This window comes from Ovis aries, chromosome 23 (assembly GCF_016772045.2).
Source record: "Ovis aries strain OAR_USU_Benz2616 breed Rambouillet chromosome 23, ARS-UI_Ramb_v3.0, whole genome shotgun sequence".
Lineage (NCBI taxonomy): Eukaryota > Metazoa > Chordata > Mammalia > Artiodactyla > Bovidae > Ovis > Ovis aries.
The window spans coordinates 39,365,778-39,389,663 of NC_056076.1; the positions used below are offsets into that span (position 1 = coordinate 39,365,778).

General features: G+C 43.7%; 1 protein-coding gene across 38 annotated transcripts in view; it reads right to left on the minus strand.

The window, feature by feature from the left end:
- Positions 1–23,886, minus strand: part of EPB41L3 (erythrocyte membrane protein band 4.1 like 3) — a 227,463-nt gene that overhangs the window by 24,898 nt on the left and 178,679 nt on the right. For 28 of the 38 annotated variants that reach the window (XM_060405453.1, XM_060405451.1, XM_060405454.1 and 25 more), the window contains exons 7-12: positions 21,895–22,113; positions 21,218–21,305; positions 15,485–15,637; positions 9,591–9,688; positions 8,414–8,589; positions 3,853–4,073 (exon numbers count right to left, since the gene is read on the minus strand). In XM_060405453.1, coding sequence (XP_060261436.1) covers positions 3,853–4,073; positions 8,414–8,589; positions 9,591–9,688; positions 15,485–15,637; positions 21,218–21,305; positions 21,895–22,113 — 955 coding nt within the window. The remainder of the gene's footprint in view (positions 1–3,852; positions 4,074–8,413; positions 8,590–9,590; positions 9,689–15,484; positions 15,638–21,217; positions 21,306–21,894; positions 22,114–23,886) is intronic. The other 10 variants (XM_060405452.1, XM_042239502.2, XM_060405449.1 and 7 more) reach the window with 1 other exon arrangement.

Genomic DNA, 23,886 nt, shown 5'->3' on the forward strand with positions numbered 1-23,886 from the left:
GGGGAAGGACCCAGGGAGCTGCAGGGAGAAGGAAAACAGGGTGGCCCCTCTGCCCGGCTGCGGTTTGTAGCCGAGAGCCACATCACGGTCCCCTGGGCACGGCTTCCCTCGGCCGTCATGGTCCGAGGCGGGCTCCCCGTGCTGGCACCAGGGTTCTCGGGTCAGCTCGACCCCCGGCGGGGGCTGCCCGTTCTCCTTACACCTCCTGCGGAGCCCTGTGGGGGATGCAGGGGGACGGTGGGCTGATGGGGGGAGCAGGGGGCATGAGTCGGTGCCAAGCCCAGGTGACTGATGTGAGGGACAGCGAGAGAGACAGAAAGCAGCAAACAGAGGTGCAAAAGGACAAAAAGAAAACTGCAATTAGTTAATTTTCTTATGGGTACCGATATAAAATCGTCAAAACAAGAATTTCAGCACTGGGACCGTTCATGAATCTTCAAGCATTCGAGGTGCATGCCAATGCTCCCACAAAGGGCATCGTTTTCCCCATTAGACCCTCAAGCCAAACATAGGGTAGGCTTTAAAAAAAGGTTGGAGGGCAAGATATCTGTGGGAAATCTCAATATCTACATGTTTCATACAATTCAAAACTTGTGTTTAGACCAACAACTCCATGAATGGTTAGGATGCTGAGAAAATATAACTCTGATAACTTAAAACCAAGACTTTCAATAACTTCTCCTGATGTCCGGCTACTAGGTCTGTCGTGAGGGTTCAACTGGATTAAAATGACAGTGAATCCAATTTGCAGTTCTTTAAAGCAAAATCTCCAGCATCACCTTTCCTTGGTTACTCAATGATAGCCAAAACAAGGTGGGTTTCCAAATCAAGAAGTTTCTGGCCCCATTCCTATCTGTAAGCAGTTCCCATCAGGGAAATCCATAGTGAACACAGTAGGAACACAAAGTCTCTGTGAAGAACCGAGGCTCTTCTGAAAACTCCTCCTCTGGCTCCATTTACCCATGGTGTACACGGAGGAGTTTGAAGAAGTGGTTTCAATAAGCTAACTAGCCAAAAAGACTGTGCTTTCTTGTGATGTGGTTTATCAATGTTCACTTTGTATTATTTGTGATCCATAAGTAACAGAAAGACACAATTTCCCAGTCTTCTGCATTTTCTCAGCAGAGGAGTGGTGTGCTTCATCTGCCTGGTTTGAGTCCTTAAGAGGAAGATCTAGGCCAGCATCACCATGAGCTTGCTCCCAGGGAGGGCTGTGCAGGGTTCTGTGGGCATATGAGGCTCTTCACATCCTCCCTGGTCCCATGGTCTCTGTGACCACAGCCAGCTTTCTCTGCAGGTGGTGGGAGACTGCTGAGCGAGGCGGTAGGGTGGGTGGTGGGTGAGGGGAGAGGAAGCAGGCAAAAGCCAAACAGGACCTGGGGTCCAGTGTAGAGGCTGCTGCCACCAAGGAGTTCAAGACAAGGCCTCCTGGAGCCTGAAGATGACCGCACTTCCACGTGTGTGTGTGTGTACATGAATATACGCACATGTGTGTTTTTGCCTAGTGTCCTGATAGCATGGACACTACCCAGCTTGCTTTGTGGCGGTTATCCAACCTTGACTTGGTAAATACAGAGGCAGAGGGTAAGAAAAGGCACAAATAAAATGATAGCATGGACCTACTACAATGCAGAAATGTCTCTTTTTTGATATCAGACAAATATGTCTTTTCCTAATACTCACATTTGATGTTAAACATTGTATCTTACACAAGACCCTGCACAAATCTCATTGAACTGAGGATAATGCAAAAGTTAAGAACTGCTGCCCTCAGAAGGCTGCCCCATCACCGGTGGTGATCATCAGTGGGGAAACACACTCTCAAATGAATCAGAGACCAGTTGTTTAAGTACTGTTTTCAGTAACACACTTTCATTTTGGTTAAAAAAATAAAAAGAGTGCTGTGTTCCTTTTTGAAGATGGAGAAAAATGAAATTATGGCTTAATCTTTTACATGGCTGATTAGAGTGGGTTTTTAATTTTTTTTTTAAAGAGTGGTTTTTAAAAACAGCGTTGTGGTGGCAGGGGTGGGGGGATGGAGGCAGCATGCAGCTGCTGCAGCAGGAGCTTTGGGCCCCAGCCTCTCAGAAGGCATCTGGGTCACAGCGCTCTGACTCTGACAGCCACAGTTTCCTTTGTCTTTCTATTCTCCAGTGGCACAAACAGCACCAAGTGACACCGGCTTAGGGCTCCATCTCATGTAAACAAATCCCTGATCTTTTAAAATCAATAAAGTAGGAGTGGATCATTTCAGGAGCAAAGGACAAGTCATTTACTTTAATAGCGCACTTCATCTTATTCGGCTTCCCTGGTGGCTCAGAAGATAAAGAATCTGCCTGCTAATGCAGGGGACCTGGGTTCGACCACTGGATCAGGAAGATCCCCTGGAGGAGGGCATGGCAACCCACTCCAGTATTCTTGCCTGGAAAATACCATGGACAGAGGAACATGGTGGGCTGTAGTCCATGGAGTCACAAAGAGTCGGACACGACTACAACTAATACTTTCATATTATTTACACATCCCTGAAAGTGGAATGTTAGCCTGGGCAACTTCCAAAAATCATGGGATGCACTGGTTTTCAAGTATATCATCATCTTCTGATTAAGACCTAGTTAAAACCCATCTTAACTGAAAAGGAGGTGTGTGAAAACGAAATTCAAAACAATGCACATTTTCGTAGCTAAAGTGAGCCAGATATCCTTGTTGTTATGTCTTGTCTTTATTTGAGTTTGGCAAATAAGTTAATCTTACCCTAAGGAAAGGGATGTGCACTGGGTTACTGGGATATTCTATCATAAGCAGAATGATGATACATTTGCTAATCTGCCTGTTCAGAAGTCACTGTTACGTTCTTACCAAAAGTATTTTCTACAGACCCCAGGGGAAATTCCCACCCCAGCCTCTACATCTGAAGAGCCCACCTGCAAAAGAGCACTTTTGAGTCAAATTTACCCCGATTTTAGCATCACCTCTAAGTTATACAGTATTTTTATTCTGCGGTTTCCTTTCTCCCTGTACATTCCTGGGTTTCCATGATTAATACATATAAACCTACTGTGTTTTTTGACTTTTATGGGAACTGTTTTGCAAGATACATAACCTGGAACCAGAAGGATGCTATCTACATGTGTTTTTGACTTTCATTTTCTCAAAAAGTTGCTTTGTAGTGTTGGAGCTCCAGAAATAATCATAATGTTTATTTTTAAAAAATAAATTGAATTTCAGATGAAATGAAGTGACCGAATTCAGCGAATCAAACACCCTAGAGAAATGACTGCCAAGTTCACCCTCCATCTCCCCTGAGAAGTCTGCCTTAACCCTTTTCCAAAATACATCCACTAGCTACTTTGATGATGAGGTTAAAATCAAAGACTAAGAGAGAAAACAGTGTACGAATATGCAAGCTGTGGTCACTCAGTTACTTGCAGTCAAGAGTATGTCAAAGTCAATACTATACGTCTAGAAAAATACACAGCCCTTGGGTAGGAGAATGGGGCCAGAAACAAAGAAAACAGCTTTAGCGGCAATTCTGAATTGTAAGCCCAAACACAAATAAATGGGTTAATATGCCACCTAAAGTATTTTTAAGATCTACAGACAGGACAGCTGTTGAAAGTCTTACGTAGCACCTAAGTCGTTCAACAAGAAGTTTCAAAAAGTTAAAAAAGGGATCTTTCAGAGGAAAACTGTGGACAGAAGAAATAATAAAGACTGATAGTATGAATGTGACTAACGCTGAGCTATGAGTCAGCCTCAGTCTTATGCACGCATTCCTGCTTCCCATTCTCAGCACCATTCAGGAGTTCTTTAGAATCTGCAGGAGCCCTGGGAGGCAGAGGGGAGATGTACCTTTCCCTCGTGCCGGACGGCAGCTACCGGCGTGGCTTCCTCGGCCTTTTTCCGTCTGTCCTCCTCCTCGTCCCGCTCCTCCTCGGCCTTTTTCTCCGGAGTCACAGTGGTGATCAAGTTGGTCTGAGACATGCCCTTTGTGGTGATGTACTGGCCAGTACCAACCTCTGCAGCGGACACAGAATCCTTCATGTATATTTCATGGTTTTCATTCACTGACGCTAAAAGCAGATACAATTGGAGAAATAAAGTCTGAGATAGTTAAGTCAGAAGAAGGATGGACGCCACCCATTGTCCTATTACAGGGAAAAAAAAAAGCAAAAAAAAAAAACCACAAAAAAAACCCCACAAAAAAACCCCCATAAAGCACCAGGTTTCTCTTCAAAAGACACATCAGCCTTACAGGTACTCTCATCTAAGCAACACCGCAGTGTCATACTCCTGTCACCTGTAACTGCGTCTAAGCGTGATTTCAATGCTCATCTCTTGAAGCCACCAGCACAGTGTGCATCCACTCACAGGCTCTCTGGTAAGGACGTGTGTGAGGGTGGATGTGAGTGGGAAGAGGGGAGCACTGAGTGACTGCTGAGCCTCTTACCCACAGAGTAAACCAGCTGGGCAGCGGCACTCAGAGGCAAGTTCCACAACTAACAGCAGACAGACAACTGCCCTACTACACTTGACTTTAAACACATCTTTGGAAGTGCCAGTCATTGAGGAGCACTGAACTTTTTTTGTAGTGTTATTACCATTGCTACTACTACTATTGTTATTAGTGGCTGAAAAGTCTCTCTCTGCTATAATATAAAAGCTACCTAAGTTATACTGAAAAGTAGCCATCTCAGCAGAGATGATACAATTCGGATGGCAACTCTGCTCAACTGAAGTGCAGAAATGTTTTTTAATTTTCACTGAGTTTTAAAAAGACTGCCATAATGGGCATACATTCATTCATCTTTGGTATTTGGGGAAAGGAAGGCAAACACTGCTAACGAAACTCGTGCAACTGCAAAGCATGCAAACGTAAGAGATGTAAGATCCAGCCTTTCCTCCCAGCTAAAATGTCTTAGTGAAAGAGATACCTGATTTAGTTAAATTTTTGAAATTTGTTACTCATTCTTTAAGGGTTTTAGGTACCATAACATTTACTAAAATTTAGAAAGGCTGCTTTTCAAATCACAGGCAAAATTTAATCTGGTTTCATATTTTTGGGAGTTTAAGACATAAACGTTAAGAAAAAAACTCTGAAATCCTTTGACTAGTAAACCATTTCACTAAAATACCTTCACTAAGATATTTTGCATCTCCATCTAGTGACAAAAAAGCTTGTATGAGACACAGTATCCTAAAAAGGCTTGTGAGGCTTTTCTCATGGAAGATGCAACCTTGCAAAAAGCAGTAGCTATTGCAACATGCAGCCATGGTCCCCCACGCAGCAGCACAGAAAACATACGAGAACCGGCAGGACCCCAGAGAGTGAGACAACGCATACTAGCGTCACTTTTGGGCAGGGGGAGAGAGAGAGACACAGCACGGAATTAGTACATTGGTTTCACGCTTGGCTTCTGTCTTCTCAGCAATCACCATTGCACAGAGGGTCACAAGGAAAAACAGCATTCACAGCAAATGTGTCCCCCTGGGTTCACATCACAGAACCACGTGAAGGACATTCAGGGGAAAAAGCTCTGATTCTACATGAGCTCCTCCAGCACTGACTTAAAGAACACACACCAGTTTACCCAGATGCTTTAAAGAAGAGCAGATGAGACGATACAGAGAAAAGGTGCCACTGTGAATGCGAACTTTCAAAGAACTTAATTCAGCTTCAAACAGTCCTAGTAAACAGTGTTTCCCAAAAGCTTGGTTCTCGGAGATTCTAAAAATGGAACACTCTTCTAGAAGGTAGGGAAAGGTAACTGACATTCCTAGGCCCGCTCACAAGAGCCTGAAGAATGACCCTCAATATACCTGCGGAGGTCTCAGGGTCACATCTGGAATAAGACCACTTTCACCAGCGTCTTATTCACTCTTTGCGACAGCCCTGCCAGAGGTGGCCATGATGCCACCTTACAGACGGCGCCTAAACCTGGGACCTGGAGACGGGCAGCCACTCGCCCACTGCCGTACAGGGAACAGGTCTGGACGCGGGTCTGGGTTTATCTACACCAGGTGAGCATTCTTCCCACTTCACTAACAGAACTTATAAGAAGAATAGAGCACTAATAGCACAGGTTTGACTCCCTCTATTAACTTTTATAAAGTACTCCATTGGGAAAATACAGTCTTTTTTCATTTTATGTGTACTGTTTTCATTCACGTCATTAGAATCTGAAAACTGCAAAAGGAGCTCTTGGTTATGGCAGCAAGTCATAACAATTTACACAGACTTTCTCTTCTTTTCTTCAGTCTGCTCACTGCCCACCCTCCTTATTCCACTGTCACTGCAAACTCGTTGGTATATATCTTTCTAACTTTCTCTCTATCCACATAGGCATAAGCTCAGAACACGGTGGCGGGGGCAGGGGACACACTGGGAAAGTAAGATGTAGGCACTTAGTGTGCTCAGTACTGCTGGATATCATGGCTTCTTTGCCCCTTCAACGGATAGAGCCAAGAATTAAGAGTTATAAATTATGACTTCATGTTGTTGGGCTTCCTGATAGCTCAGTTGGTAAAGAATCCGCTTGCAATGCAGGAGACCCCGGTTTGATTCCTGGGTTGGGAAGATCTGCTGGAGAAGGGATAGGCTATCCACTCTAGTATTCTTGGGCTTTCTTTTTGTGGCTCAGCTGGTAAAGAATCCACCTGCCATGCAGGAGACCTGGGTTCGATCCCTGGGTTGGGATGATCCCCTGGAGAAGGGAAAGGCTACCCACTCTAGAATTCTGGCCTGGAGAATTCCATGGACTGATATATTCAGATAAAGCATTATAGGATTCTTTATCTCACTTCATTCATATTTGTATCTTCTTCTGCAGTCAGAATCAGGATTTCTAACAACATCAATGCAATATAGCCTTTTAAGTCAAGAAATCCGGGGAGTATGTCACCCCAACAGCCACATCAGGGGTTGGTGAAAGGGAAGGAAGGACTGAGACTTTATAGTGAGCTGAAGGCAGAGAAGGTCAAGGGGGAGGTGATCCCAGGCATCTGTAATAACTTGTGATTCTATTTATGCTTTTGCTTATTATTAAAATCATATACTCATGCTTCTAGAAACATCACTTTGTATGTATCCAGGACAAGGTCCCTATAACACATCTCAGGAGCTCTGGGTTAGGAGACAGAGGCCTGGGGCCTAAGTCAAGCCTCACAGTCATCCTGTGGAGTCTGGAGGGGATGGTTCCAGGACCTCCGAGGACAACTAAAAGCTGTGGATACTCAACTCCCTGACACAAAACACTGTACGCGGCACAGCAATTATATTTGGCCTCTCCTCTGTGGATCTCACTTCTGAGGATACAGATATTCTGAGTTCAGCTGCCACGTCTTAGAGCAGAAAAGCACACCAGTGTGTAACTCTACATGGTCACAGAAAACTGCCCCATGATGCAGAAACTTGCTAAAGACTCCCTTTCATGCCTTAAAAATGTTGCTTAAGTGATTGAGTGATTCTCTCCCCACCATACTCACACACCTGACTTAAAGGTGGAGAGCATTTACAGCCACCCTCCCAGCCCATCTGCTGGAGTGATTCATATAAACCAGGAGGAGGTCACTTGGAGCCCTTCACTGTTATTTGAATGTCACCCTTCCTATAAGCTATTATTCACTGACAGATAAAAGTCATATTTCACTGCTGACATTTCTAAAAGAACAAGAGATACATTTAATGCAGTTTTCTTTCTAAACCAAATGATCTAAAATAAACTTGATAATCATTTAAGATCTGCTGGCGAGAGAAGCAAATGATGTGTAAGTATGTGATTCCTATATTGAAGAATAAGAGCATCCTTCTCCAAATTCAGGGTGCCAGCTTACAAAAGCTGACTCATTCTCCAAGTACCATTCTTTTCTGTGATTTTACATAAACCTACCATGGCTTCTCTGGTGGCTCAGACAGTAAAGAATCCGCCTGCAATGTGGGAGACCTGGGTTTGATGTCTGGGTTGGGACGATGCCCTGGAGGAGGGCATGGCAATCCACTCCAGTATTCTTGCCTGGAGAATCCTCCATGGACAGAGGAGTACAGGGGACTATAGTCCATGGGGTTGCAAAGAGTCAGACACGACTGAGCGACTAAGCATAGCACAGCAGACCCCAGACTCACATAGGCACCTTTGTTTTTGGCCTATGCCATGTGGCATGTGGGAACTTAGTTCCCTGACTAGGATCGAATCTGTGCCTGCTGTGTAGAAGCATAAAATCTTAACCACTGGATTGCCAGCAGAAGTCCCTCAAGTTTTTTTGAGGTTAGGGGTTAGTTAAAATTTTCCATTTGGTCAAAGACCAACAAGTGCTTTTCATTCCATACTATCCCAGAGCAACGATGTCCATCAAAGGCTCACTATGGTCTCACACTACTTGGTGGCCACTAGCAGTCCTTACGAGCGGTACCTACCTCCATCCAAGCTGCGGGACATGGTGTAACGTTTGCTGGACGAGCGCTCGAAGTATGGGGCTGGACGATCTATCAGCGCGCTGGCTCTTCTGGTCTGGGCCTGTGTCCGGCCACTGTAACGGAACTTGGAACCCAAGGTGAGGAATTTCTTTGGAGGCGCTTCTGGTAACAACAGTCTACAGAGATTCAAGGAAAAGCATCGGAAAGATGATTAGGCTAAGTATTAGGAATGCTAACTTATTTTTATTTATTTTGGCTGTGCTGGGTTATCCTTGCCGTGTGGGCTTTTGTCTAGTTGTGGGGAGCGGGGGCTACTCTCTAGGTGAAGTGCACGGGCTTCTCGTTGTGGCGGCTTCTTATGGGCTCTAGGACACCCAGGCTTCAGCAGTTGGTTACCAGCTTCTAGAGCACAGGTTCAACAGTTGTGCTGCATGGGCTCGGTGCATTTGCTCTGTGGTAAGTGAGATCTTCCTGCAGCAGGGATCAAAACTGTGTCTCCTGCATTGGCAGGAGGATTCTTTAACACTGAGCCACCAGGGAAGCCCCAAGAATGCTAATTTCTTACTCTGTTCTGAAAGGTAAAAAGTGCTCTGTGCACCACAGGCTTAACAGCCAACCTGCAATTCAATGAATTTGATTTTGCAAGAAAAAAAGTCAATTTACACAGTGTGTATCAACAAGGGATGCTGTAGACATGCTATGGGGGTGGAGTCAGGATTAGGTGAACTTGACCATCCCATGGAACTGGAGGGTCTGTGGTTCTACAAACCCAGTGAGCAACTAAGTAGGTGATATCGGTGAACAGTGATAATTTGTTATTTTGTAGACACAAATCTGACAGCTTTACTGTGGGTGAACAGAGGAGTTGAGGGTATTGAAAAGTTATTGCAATAGCAAGGAATGGACTGGTCATCTGAAATAGACATCCTATAAAAATCGGGAAAGCCACTAAAGATAATAAAGGGAGTGATAAGACAGGTAACTATAAGACAGCTGAAGGAAAACCCTTCAAATTTAGTCAGAAGATCTTTAGGATTTATCAAGGCATCTGATGGCAACAAACCTGAACGACAGAAAGAATTTTGCTGCCGTGTTCTTCTTTCTAACCACCTTTTTCAGTAAGGTGATTCCAATCACCCTACTTCCTTAGGACAAAACCAAAGTGATTTCCACCCACCTGAAAAATGTATGGTGTTCTACACATACTTTCCATAAACGCTTGGCGGCTCGATGGTTTGGCAGCTTAAACCCGATGGTACTTTCAAATTGTTCGAACTAAATTTTAAAAAAATGTTGGAGAGCAGAGTGAAGTTTGGAGTCATAAATAACATGAAAGCAAATAACATACAAAATAAAAATACCACCCATAAATTTTTCTCTACTCCCTAAATCAACTGCTATATACAGATTTCATGCTACACACATTCATTCATTAAAAAAAGTCTTCTTATATCAATCTCAAAACACTGCAGGTACAGACAACCACATTATGCATGTAGTAAATATTGCATGTACAAGGATTAATCTTATGAAAACTAAATGCAGAAAACAAGAGAATCTGTATTCCTTCCAGAGACCAATTTGTCCTGATCTTTTAAGCCTAATTTTCATGGTTTCTCTCTGACATCATGACATCAGCTGGAACACACAGAAATGAATAAAACATTTAGCGTCTACAGCACCCTCAGGATGACATTCTCTCCTTGTATCTGGTCTAGAAATATGCATACATTCTATGTATCCGATGATACATATTGCTGATTTTATTTGTTCATTGGAAGGACTGATGCTGAAGCTGAAGCTCTAATACTCTGGCTATCTGATGCGAGGAGATGACTCATTGGAAAGGATCCTGATGCTGGGAAAGATTGAGGGTAGGAGGAGCAGGGGGTGACAGAGGATGAGATGGTTGGATGGCATCACTGACTCAATGGACATGAGTTTGAGAAAGCTCTGGGAGATAGTGAAGGACAGGGATGCCTGGTGTGCTGCAGTTCATGGGGTTTCAAAGAGACACGACTGAGTGACTGAACAACAACAACAACAACATGGATTACCATGTTAGATGCTAACATCTCAACACTATCTACACTCGTCCTTCAAGATCCAAGGGTATGGGTTCCAGGCTGCCCTGGATAACAAAACCCATCGATGCTCATGTCTCTCACACAGACTAGCCTAGTATATGCATATAACACACACACAACCCTCCCACAGACTTTAAATCATCTCTAGATCACTTATAATGCCTAACACAATATAAATGCTAGGGAAAGAATTTAAGTACAGTGTAAAATGCTATGGAAACAGTTGCAACAAATTCAAATGTTTAGTTTTTCAGAATTTTCTGGGATCTTTTTAGCTGAATATTTCTGATCCATGATTGGTTGCATCCACAGATGCAGAACCTTGGGATAAGAAGGCCCGACTGCATAAGATCAAGGATTGGGAGAATGTATTTTCAAATTTTTTAGCATGTAGACTTGAGATGACACTCACTCCAAAGTGAAATAGCTAATTTCCTGAGTAACAGATTTTCATATTATTATGGCAGATACTCAATGATTTAAAAAAATTTTTCTGAAGACAGGATCCATCAGGCCACCAGAGGGCAATCATCTTAAACAGTAAAGCCTTCCCCAAAGAGCTCAAACCCACCAGACTACTGGTATAATCAGCAGCAAAAGGAAATTATGTGGCAAAGAACCAAGGGAGGGGTCCTGTGCAAGGCATGTGAGCTTTCCTTATGCTGGACCTCTCTTCCTTGTTCGTTGAGTGGGACTGGGTAGGTAGGGGAGATGGGGAGAACATCATGGGTGACTGTAAATGCAGTTGCTTTCCTCAAATTCTCCTTCCCTCTGATGGTCACGGGGTGGTCATGGAACTCACCCCACCCAGTGGACCCAGTCAACCGACAGACCAGAGGATCAGGGACCTCGACTAAACCATCTTCCACGTGTTCATCCTGCATCTCACACGGACCACACGCTATGCTGAAGGACCACACACTGCAATGCTGAGGGCAGGGGTCTTACAGGAAGAGTCTCCTCAGCACAAGGATGAGAGAGGACCGGCACTTTCTGAGTGTTTATCTTTCTCTGGGCTTTGGATTCATTTCTTTCAACTTCTTTGGAGCCTTTGTGTCACCAGTAATTCCTTCTCATCCTTTCTTCTCAGCCTATAAACATGGTTGTAAAAAGTGAGGGCGGGGAGGACGTTCTCTGAGCTTGTTTCTGCAGAGCCAGGATCAGGGCTGAGGGGCAGGAGGAGAAGCCGCTGTAGTCCACTTCTCACCTGGCTGCCATCTGCCCGGTCTTCACTCCTTTCTGAGCTTTTACTGTCACGACAGGACCTGCCTGTCAAGTTCAACCCACTTTTCTCAGTTCCCATCCGAGAGGCTCCTCTGCCCCATTTGGTACTGCTGGTGAACCACAGTCACTGCATCTCATCATCCTTATGTATTAGCCATGACTGTTTCTGGCTGTTCTTTTCTTCTCTGGATGCTTTTCTTCATCTGCCTCTGGTCCCCTTCGGCCAACCCCTCCCTTAAAAAGTGGTGTGTGTGTGCGCGCACGCATGAATGTGCATGCACGCTCCATTGTTCAACTGTGTCTGATTCTTTGTAACCCCATGGACTGTAGCCAACCAGGCTCCTCTCTCCATGGGATTCTCCAGGCAAGAATACTGGAGTGGGTTGCCAAGCCCTTCTTCAGGGGATCTTCCTCACCCAGGGATCGAACCCGTGTCTCTTGCATCTCCTGCGTTAGCAGACAGATTCTTTACCACTGAGCCTCCAGGGAAGTCCCTATACTACACTTGATCTTAGCTAAAAAGGCCAAGAAAAAGTGGCACTACCCATAATTTTTGTTTTAGGGTCTTTCCCCAGCTTGTCCTTATTGAATAAGAATTACTTGTTCTTTGGTAATTTCTTCCAGGCCTAAGGCCTTGAATAAAATGTATTATACAGTTGATGACACTCTTCAAATCTTTTATTTCTTACTATGCAAGGATCACCATCACCTAAAACTCTGTTGCAAAGAAATGTCAATTTTTTTTTTCTGAAATTCTTCCTACTTTTCTTTCTTATCTAATAATATCATTGCCATCAACCTCGCTCATGCAAACCCAAAGCTTCTGATTTTCCTGGACTCTCTTCTTTCTTCCTTCGATCCTTCCTGCATCCTGTCTGCAGGACCACGGCCTCTGCCTCTGAAACCTCTCTCTCTCAAATGTGCTCTTTCCAGTCTATTCCCACAGCCTCCGCCCTAGTTTAGGTCCCATCACATCACATTACTAAGTCACTGAATCTCATCCCAAAATATCCACCGAGTATGTCACATCCCAGTTTAAAGCTCCCAAGGCTCATGGCGGTCCCCAGATGCACTGCTCAGACTTGCCCTTCTGGCCCCTCACTACACTCACTCCTAGTCTATGGAATACGATCACACTTGGATCATGACTCTGTGATTCCAACTGTCTCAGTCTGTTTCTCTGTGAAACAGAAACTCCCTAACAGGACAGGAACAAGGTCACATTTATCTTTCTATTCTCAATGCCCAACACAGTTGTTGTTCAGTCACTCAGTTGTGTCCCACTCTTTGCAACCCCATGGACTGCAGCACACCAGGCTTCCCTGTCCTCCACCATCTCCCAGAGTTTGCTCAATCTCGAGTCCATTGAGTCGATGATGCCATCCAGTCATTTCTGTCGTCCCCTTCTCCTCCTGCCCTCAATCTTTCCCAGCATTAGGGTCTTTTCCCATGAGTCGGCTTTTTGCATCAGGTGGCCAAAGTATTGGAGCTTCAGCTTCAGCATCAGTCCTTCCAATGAATATTCAGGGTTGTGAATATTCACGCTTCACTAGTGTCTGACTCTTTGCAACCCTTTGGAATGTAGCCCACCAGGCTCCTCTGTCCAAGGGATGCTCTAGGCAAGAATACTAGAGTGGGTTGCCATGCTCTCTTCCAGGGGACCTTCCTGATCCAGGGATCAAACCAGAGTCTCTTACGTCTCCTGCACTGGCAGGCATGTTCTTTGCCTCTAGCACCACCTGGGAAGCTGGCCCAACACAGTTCTTGGCAATAAAAGATTCTCACTTAATAAATGCTCCATAAATCAAATATATCTTGGTCATAACATACAGTCTTAAGGAAATATAAAAAATGACTTTAATTTCATGTATTTGTATGAAAAACTTATAGATTATTTCAGTCTTCAAATAAAAGTTTGGCTCTATATTTACATTAAACACGACTGCCTGCTTTATAGTCTGATTCTTTTGAGAATGAAACTGATACACAACGTTATATTAGCTTCGGACGTACAACATAATGTTTTGATGTTTGTACATTTTGTGAAATGACTACCACATGAGGCAAATTAATTATCCATCACCGCACAGAGTTACAATCTTGTTTTCTTGTGATAAGAACTTCTAAGATCTATTCTACCAGCAATTCCAAATATACAGTATAGTATTATGAACTACTGTAACCATTATATTCCATATAGTGATGCTCGAAATTGCATTTTCCACCCGTGGAGAAGTTGATTTCGAAGACAGAAGGTAATTCTATACTCTACCAGAAAATGTAGAGACTAGATGAGCTGAAATCAGGGCTTGGATTACTTCCATTATATTAACTACTTTAATTAGAAATTGGACATATGTATTATCTGTTATGCGATAATAGCAGATATTTACTATATATTATGTGGAAAAGACCCTGATGCTGGGAAAGACTGAAGGCAAAAGGGTGTGGCAGAGGATAAGATGGTTAGATGGCATCACTGGACATGATGGCATCACCGGACATGAATTTGAGCAAACTTCAAGAGACAGTGGAGGGCAGAGGAGCCTGGTCTGCTGCAGTCCATGGGATCACAAAGAGTCAGACATGACTTAGTGACTGAACAAGTACAATGTTGGCAAGAAATAGATACGGAACCACTAAGGAGGCTGTAAGTTAATCATGGATGTTTCTGCCTAAGGAGCAAAGATGAGTTAATAATTCTGATTCTTTCATTAGTCTCTCTGATTGAAAAACAAAAGAGGAGAAATGCATCAGGCTACTGAACTTGCATAATTTACACCCAGTTTTGCTTGCTCTAATCTTTCTTCTACTTTGAAGCACACTACCTCTACGTTATTCCCTTTAGGATGCTATCAGATTTGGAGGACAAAGACGGAGGACGCAGAGACAGCACAACAGGACAGATGGGGAAGAAATCTATTCTTTATTCACAAAGAGGTTTAGCAACTAAGTTTCTTTTCTACCACAGCACAAAACTATACAAAACATTATTCATGAATTCTGCTTTTACATTAAAATATGCAAAAGGAAAAAAATCACTCAATTAATGTATGCAGTGGGGGAAAATTAGAACAAAACAATAAAAAGGGAAGATAAGATTGTATGCACTACTGTTTTTTGGACAAACCTACAATAAACTCTCTTAGGCAGTTAGCTATAACTCACTATGTCCTGCCAAGTTCCAAACATGTGAGCAGGGGATTTAAACTTCTGTTCGATCATTTTTTTTGTCTTTCACATTCATTAATCTTATCAGAAAAGTCTTAAAACCTCTTGGTTTAGGATTAAATAGACAAACTTTTATTTTTTATTATTGAATATTTTACAAATAGAGCTGCTGCTATTCAGTCGTCAAGTCACGTCTGACTCTTTGAGACCCCATGGACTGTAGCCCGGCAGGCTCCTCTGTACAAGGGGTTTCCTAGGTAAGAATACTGGAGTAGATTGCCATTTCCTTCTCCAGGGGATCTTCCTGACCCAGGACAGAACCCACTTCTGCATTGACAGGCGGCTTCTTTACCACTGAGCCGCTACAGTAACGTCCATGGGTGCAAATAACTATGTAATTATGAATTTTCACTTCTGAAGTCTTCTTAAAGATTTATAGCAAATACTTTTATTGACTATCTACTGTCACAAAGTTATCCTAATAAAGCTGCTGACCAGGTACATTTCTACTAAAAAAATTTAGAAAAATTTTCTGTCGGTTCTTTGGTAACTTTCTTCCCAACGTACATGCAAATTGGGGTCTACTTACCTCTCCTGGCCGGATCTTAATGTAAAAGTTGTTCCGTTTGTATGAAATTTTTAGAACCTTTGGCCAGGCAAATCTGTTGATGCGAAGTCGGTCACGATATATCAACAAACCACTTGCACACACTCCTAACATGATGTCGACTCCTTCAGAATCCTGAAAAATAGCAGCGAGAAACAAGGAATGGTAATGAAGGAGTCCTAGGCTTATCAGGTATCAAAGTATATTTTAAATTAAATGCAATTGCATCATGTGATACATGGCACAAGAATAGAGATCAATGAATGATAACAGAGGCCTAAATCGGATTTAAAAACATGCTACCTTTTAGAACGCAAAGTTAGAATATCAAAGCCATAGAGAAAAATAATAATGCATCTACAAAAATGGTCATCTAGAAAAACAGTTAAAATGTAATATGTGTCTATGTATTGCTGAATCCCTTGGCTGTTTGGGTTTCCCTGGCGGCTCAGCTGGTAAAGAATCCACCTGCAATGTAGGAGACCTGGGTTCGATCCCTGGGTTGGGAAGATCCCCTGGAAAATGGTAAGGCTACTCACTCCAGTATTCTGGCCTGGAGAATTCCACAGACTGCATAGTTCATGGGGTCACAAAGAGTCGGACACAACTGAGGAACTTTTGCTTTAAATTTGGCTGTTCAGCTGAAACTATCAACATTGTTAATCGGCTGTACTCCAGTACAAAAGAAAAGATTTAAAAAAAAAAAATGAAGGATGAGCAACTCATCTATTTCCATTTATGGCTGGGTACACTATTTAAGCCTCCAGGTTAGAACCTATAAAAAGGCTTGCCTGTAGCTCTGATTTAAGTATGAAAAATACTGCAGCCATTTAAAACACATTACCACTAAATAATAGCTTTGTGATGAAGATACTCATTGCTGTGGAGATCTGTTAGTGGAAACTCTATTCACCCAGGTATCCTGGACTTACGACGTCCACACTGCACATAGAGGAGGTCACCCAGGTGAAGGTGTGTTAATCGCAGTGGTGTTCAGAGCCTGGGTTCTCATCACTGGGTGCCAGGCCTGGCTGGACCGCTTTACATACATTACTAATCTTCACTAGCATTGTTCTGAGCTAGTTGCTCTTATTACTCCTACTTTCCAGACAAGAAGACCAAGGCACAGACAGGTTAGCCGTCCATCCCAGCTGAACATGGGCAGCCTGTTTCCAGGGCCAGTACTTGACTAATATGGACACTAGCAGACAGGCCCCATCCTTTCCTAGGAGTGTTTTGGGGTTTGTTGCTTTAAAAAGAGCCTTGATTTTTTAATATACCATTATAAAATTTGAGTATAAAATAGTTTTTTTAAACTGTGCACCTCCTCCCCAACAGGCCCTCAACATACACTCACTGCCCAGTCGTGCTCTCTTAATCACGTGGTTCACATACAAAAAATATAGATGCACTTAATATATATGTATTGGTTTGTTCTTAACAGATTTTTTTGATGCAGATCGTTTTTAAAGTCTTTTATTGAATTTGTTACATTATTGCTTTTCTTTGTGAGGCATGTGGGGATCTTAGCTCCCCAAGCAGGAATTGAACCTACATCCTCGGCATTGGAAGGTGAAGTCTTAACCACTGGACCATCAGGGAAGTCCTAGGCCTTTTTTCTTTTAAAACAAAAGGGGGATCGTGCTGTATTTGCAACTTGCTTTAGCTACCTGTATCCTACATCTTTAGGTCATCTCCTAGGGAGGTGTGATGAGGGGTCCCGGGGGTCATCAGAGATGTTATGTGAAGCTCATGACCCGTTTGTGTACCCTCAATATTGTGTTCAGGTGAGATCAGGGATAAGTGAGTATCCGTGGTGTCCTACGTGGGCTAAGGACAAAGTTCAGAAGGCGGGGCTGTGTGTGAGGCGGAGCCCCCCACCCGTTTCACTGGTTGTTGGAAAACAGGGTCATGCAGAGGCAAAGCTGAGGTCTGGGGACATGTCATCGTCAGGGCGGTCTCACTTTGAGGCACTGCAGCCCCAGCAAAGCGGGGAGAGAGACGCAAAAGTATCCAAACAGGGGCTTCTGACTCATCCCTATGGGGGTGGGTGGACCGACGTCCTAAGTCTCGCCAGTACAAAGCACAGGAGGAACATTTCCAGAGTCAAAAATAAGTATTCTGGTCCCTCTCTGGGCATGGTGAGGTTACACATACAATCTAATTGACTTAAAATGAAACATTTCTCCTTGGAAACGTATCGCTCCATTAGACACGACCTCACTCTACAGAGGCGGAAGGAACTGAGGGCAGGATGTGACAACGTAATCAGATTTCAGGGGAATTCAGAGACCAGAGACCACCCACCATTTATCAAGGGCTGTAACTGTAAGGGCAATTTACAGAGCTGCAACCTGACACTGGACGTAGCAGGCTCGGTGGATGCTTAGATCCAGACGATCTGCTCTCGGGACCACCCAGGTGACCCCTCAGGCCTCAAGCAGACGTGCGTGCGGACTTGAGCAGGGCTGCTGGAATAAGGTCTCCTGAGTCACGGTCTTTGTGATGAAGAACTAGGAAACACGCCTTTGGACATTTACAACCTCTTCCATTATTATGTTTTACATCACTCATGAGTGTCTTTGAACCATGAGAAGGTGGGAAACTATTTGTGGGGCCTTAAACACACACTCACTTCTCCTGTGGCCCCATATCATTACTGCGGCCAGCACACCCCAGGCAAATGTGCTGCCCCAAACTCCCCTTCCTCCTCCTCCTCCCCCTGACCCAGGCCGGTGGAGAACCTGCTCTGTTTATCTCAGTGACCTATATGCTCAGCACGGCACCTGCCTAGCACACGTTAAACTACTATGGATGGGTTGGAAGAAAAAGCAAATGAAGAAAGAAAATGTCAGGAATAAGCAGGGCTTAAAACTGGATGAATGTGTCCATTTCATTAAAGACACGACAACCAAAAAATGGATTATTATTTTTTCTTTTGAACTTTTTGTTTTGGGGTAAAGCCAATTAATAATGCTGTGATAGTTTCAGGTGAAGAGGGAAGAGACTCAGCCATACATATACATGTATCTATTCTCCCCTAAACCCCACCCCTATCCAGGCTTCCACATAACACTGAACAGAGTTCAGTGCTATATAACAGGTTCTTGTTGGTTAAAAAAAGGATACTTCTGATATCTATCTAGGGGCTTCCCTTGTGGCTCAGCTGGTTTAGAATCTGCCTGCAATGTGGGAGACCTGGGTTCGATCCCTGGGTTGGGAAGATCCCCTGGAGAATTCCATGGACTGTATAGTCCATGAGGTTGCAAAGAGTCAGACATGACTGAGCGACTTTCACTTTCACTTTGATATCTAGGTTTCTGCTGCAGCCCATAGCATTTAGGCAGTAACTTGCAAACTGTATTGAAAGCTATAATCATGTGTTTGGGGACGTGTGTTTAGCAGGGAGCACTGACGGAAGACCTGGACAGTCTCAGCCTGTCCCAATTAAAATAAACAAATCTACTATCCCTCAATCTAAAAGCACTGTTCCAACTTCCCCGTCCTTTATTATCTCCTGGTCCACAGGATATCCAATATGGATTTATATCTACATTTCCAAATCTTGTATGAAGTAAACACCTCTGACAGAGTCTATTCAGAGTGATGTTAAATGACCAACAAGCAGAGACAGTCTTCTTAAGGAAAAAAAAGCATTAAGAATAGGTTTTTCCAAAACAAGGGACCTTCACCTAATGTAGGTTATTTATTCTTCATTGAGAGCTGTTGAGTCCAAGATCACAGTTCAGAATTTCTAACTAGGTGTTAAAACTCAGGGCCTTTTGATACCATCCCCAGAAGAGAAGCATCTCACTTGTAACCGGAAATTAGCTTTAATGTAATTCGGTAAATTTCCTCCTTGAAATGATGGAGGGCAGTTGCAGCAGAAAATGAAGTCCATAACCATATCGTTTGTTATACTTAGTATTCAGATGAAATCCTATCACAGGCGGCACTGGCACTTCCTTAATTCTTTCTTTTTTAATTGGCCTAATTTCAAATCACATTATCGAATGAAAAACCAGCTATCTATTTTAATTTAGTCGTTACAGCCATGCTAAGTGGCTTCATTTTTTCCCGATAGGAACAGTGACACATCCTGAGCTGCCCTTCTAAACAGAGGCCCTCATCTTTCATTTATTTATTCTCCCTGGGTAGTGAGTGAGTCATCGTATGTATCAAAAATAGCTTTTGATTCACTCCAATTGCCAAGCTACCTTCATTTTTGTCTCGTTTCTTTATCTTTTGGCCATGCAGGGAAAAACTCTGAGAAAAACAATCTTAGTGCGTGTCCTTATTTTCTTTTTAAACTCCTCATCCTACCTTATAGCTGACATAAAACTACAAAACGCTATGTGGTCTGAGTGTCAAGTAAGTGAAAACCTGTAATAATTAACTGGCAAGTAAACAGAGCTACACCTGCTGCTGTGATTACGCACAAATGTCAGTGCTCTTGGCTGTGCTGTACCAGTATCCCCTGGTGTAGCTCCAGCCAAGTCTCAGAGATCCTGCTCGTGCTGGGGATTTTGGGCCTCAGAAGTTGCTCATCCTGAGTGATGTACAAATGATCCACAGACAAACCCAATCAGAACGGCGCTCATTTGCTCCTCACTATTATCTTGTCCAGACTCATTCTAAACCTACCAGCTTTCCAAATGCAGCGTCAACAGAAAGTACAGATCATGTATTTCCCTCCCAGGGGTCCCCAGCGTTGTTGAGATGTTTGCCTGAACAGAGCCTGCCAAAACCCTCTTCATTTACTGGCCCCAAGCTTGACTGTATACGACGCTTGCTTGCCTGGCAGCCTGTTACATGCACGTTCTTGTGATGTCTGGACCGTGAGACCATACCACTCTGTGCACCGGAAGTCAAGGCATGTCCCCCACCCAGGAGGATGTCATTGCATCAGTTCAAGTCAGAAGCAGCTGTCCCCCGATTTCAAGCATGGATCTCCGCAACACTACTAAAGGACCAGAATCCATCTCTAAGAGCCTAACACATCTTCTGTGCTTTGAAGATACAAGATTTCAGGAAAGCCTCTGCTTCCACAGCACTTCTATTCATAGCTGTTAGATAACAGACTAACATTCCAATGCTCACTCTCTCACTGTTGAACAACACAAAGATTCCAGAAAAAGTGTGACAGGGAGTAAAAGCAGCTAGTACTTTCTCCCCAACCTTAACCTGCCTACCTTCCAACCCCAACTTCTCTCTTCCCGAGACCCTGGAACCAAGATACAGCCTCAACAACTCACCCAGCGACTTAGCCTGCTGGCTAACTTTACTTGAACTCCAAAATAATCCTCTTATTTCAAAGTGCTGATTCTTTGTCACGGCATCTAAGCCTTATGAAGGTAAAAGTGTTAGTAGCTCAGTCGTGTCCGACTCTGTGATTCCACAGACTGTAGCCTCTGTCCATGGAATTCTCCAGGCAAGAATACTGGAGTGGGTTGCCATCCCCTTCTCCAGGGGATCTTCCCAACCCAGGGATCGAACCCAGGTCACCCACATTGCAGGAAGATTCTTTACCATTTGAGCCACCAGGGAAGCCCAAACTTTATAGAGAGTTTTAAAAATTTAACAAGAATTTACTGACTGCCTGGTGGACGTCCAGAACAAGGGTATACATAGCAACTTAGCACACAACATTTGTGACAACTGGGCCTTGTACACACTTCCATGAAATCAGCAAGTCTGGAGTGTTAAACTGTATACCTTGGCATGGTGTAAATCGACCCCATACATGGAGAGTTTTTTGGCGTTTTCCAAAAAATGCATCTCTGCTTCTGCTGGCGTCATTCCTCTGATAAGAAATGAAAAGTATTAATTACAACACTGTTTTTTTTTTAAATAAACCTGGTGAAAGATAGTGTTAGTTGCTCAGTCGTGTCCAACTCTTTGTGATCCCATGGACTGCAGCCCATCAGGCTCCTCTGTTCATGGAATTCTCTAGGCAAGAATACCAGAGTGGGTTGTCATTTCCTTCTCCAGGGGATCTTCCTGACCCAGGGATCGAACCTGGGTCTCCCTCATTGCAGACAGATTCTTTACTGTCTGAGCCACCAGGGAAGCCTTTGAACCTGGTGGGGCTGTAATATTTCCCGCTTAGCTCACATGCAAGTTCCCACAGAGACACTGATTTGTGCTCTAAGGGAGGTAGGGTGTGGGGGAGAGTATCAGAAAAATGATTTTTAGCTGAAACAGCACAAGGACATCCCAAGTGGGAGTGGAACCACCAACCACCCAAAATGTATCAGGCCCAGAACCTCACTCCACTGTGTCCCATCCTTGAGGCATTAACCTGGAGGTCCCAGGAGAAGCAGGCGGTGCAGGGGACGCCCACCCACCGAGCACAGCTCAGACAGGATGCTCTCGGGGCCCCTGCCGCTCACCTGTGGCTCTTGTGCAGCTCGATGACCTTGTCTTCCAGTTCTTTCGTGTGGTTTGGGGCGAAGCGGAACTCGCTGATGTAGTCGCTGCCACACTCGTCCGGGTCGTAGTCGCCCAGTTCCGACTGGACGGTGTAGGAGCCCAGCAGGGCCAGCGTGACAAAGGAGCAGGGCAGCCTGCCGGACACGATGTCGTCACGTAGCTGCAAGCAGAGGTAGTACCTTCCGGGGGCCAGAGCGGGGAGGCAGAAAGTCAGAGTCAGGAGACTGGAGAGGAGCCCGCACAGTCCCAAGCGGGCAGCAAGCAACTTCTCCCCATGGAACAATCTGCTGGGACACACTGTCCAGCATCTCTATTTGGCTCTCCATACCAAGGGAAGATATACTTGGCCACAAAATGTAACATTTAAGGGCATCTAGTGGCAACTCCACGTTTGTCATCAAACACAGATGCATTCATGATGCACAGGGTAACGGAAACCTACAGACTGTTCCTCTAACATTAGGGTAATGTTGAAGGTCAAACTCTCTGGGTAGGGGGAAGGCAATTCTAATATTAAAACAGTGCTCTTAAATATAATGATGAGACCCCAAAGCCTAAAGGAAGACTCATTTTGCTATTTAGATGAAAGGTCCTGCCATAGGACCAAGGCATAGGATGGCTGTGCCATCACAAACATGGCTTGCCACCTCCTGCGTCCTGAAATGAGGGTCTCTTTAGAGTGGATGCCTTCTCCTGTGTTAAAGTCTCATTTTTAAAAATGTAGATAACTTATTCAACTGTTAGGAAGACTAACTTTGAAGAATTCATACTTAAAATCTCATCACTAAAAGTAAACAATTTTAAATTGGGGGAAACCCGAACACCTTCTGTATAATTTTGCCAATATTAAATATCTCCATTAATAGTTGATTTTTATCTTCTGTTATTTTGCTTCTAAGAGTTACAGATATAACACTAATTGCAGAAGACTCCATGGTAAATGGGAACATTGATGAATTTTAATGATACTCTTCACGGCCCAGCATATGAGTATAAATGATAAAAAATATACCTTGCACTTTTCACATTAGAAACAAATTGCTAAAGCTGAGGGCTATGATTAAGTCTTAAGGTCCTCTCTCAATATGGCTTTAAAAGCTGATGATATAAATGCTGTGTAATCTAGATACAAAAATTTCTACAAATTTCAGAGGTTCTAGTCAGTTAGACAGCATCACCGACTCAATGGACATGAATTTAAGCAAACTCCAGGAGAGAGTAGAGGACAGAGGAGCCTGGCGTGCTGCCGTCCGTGGGGTCACAAAGAGTTGAACAGGACTTAGCAACTGAACAACCACAAACATGATGTAAGTAGAAAGGAATCCTGTACTAGATTCCATATCCAAGTATATACAGGCTGTCCAACCACAAACTAGCCACAATTAAATGGTCCCTCAGCATTACTAGAAAGTATATATAAATAAGAAATTATAAATTGTTCTTTGATTTAATGTAAATATAAAAGAAATCTTCTGGAACTAGTTTCTCCTCTTCTCCGACATGTCTACTGGAATTATTTTTCATCATAGCAAGTGACTGAAACTTTTTGAGTAATTTCTCTTTCCTGAAAAGCTTGCCAAGAAGGATGTATAGCCACACTGTGCAGTATCACTCTGACTGCTTATAAACTTACTATAAAACACAGTGAGCAGACCTGGGACTTCAAAGCAGAAAGCACTCGAAGAGGCCTAAAAAGACACGCAGCAAACCCAGGATCACTTCATAAAGAGATTCTTCCTTACACTCAAAGCTCAGCCACCGGGCCAGACCGATATTCCTTTCTTAACGTTCTTTCCCCAAAACAAATGAATCATTTCCTCGTATACAGAAGGCACGGAAGGTAAACTCTTAAATGTGCATGTGTTTATGTGTATTTGTGTGTGTGTGCATGCCTGTGTGTACACATACACAAATACACGAAACACCCACCAACGTATCAGACGGTTATATAC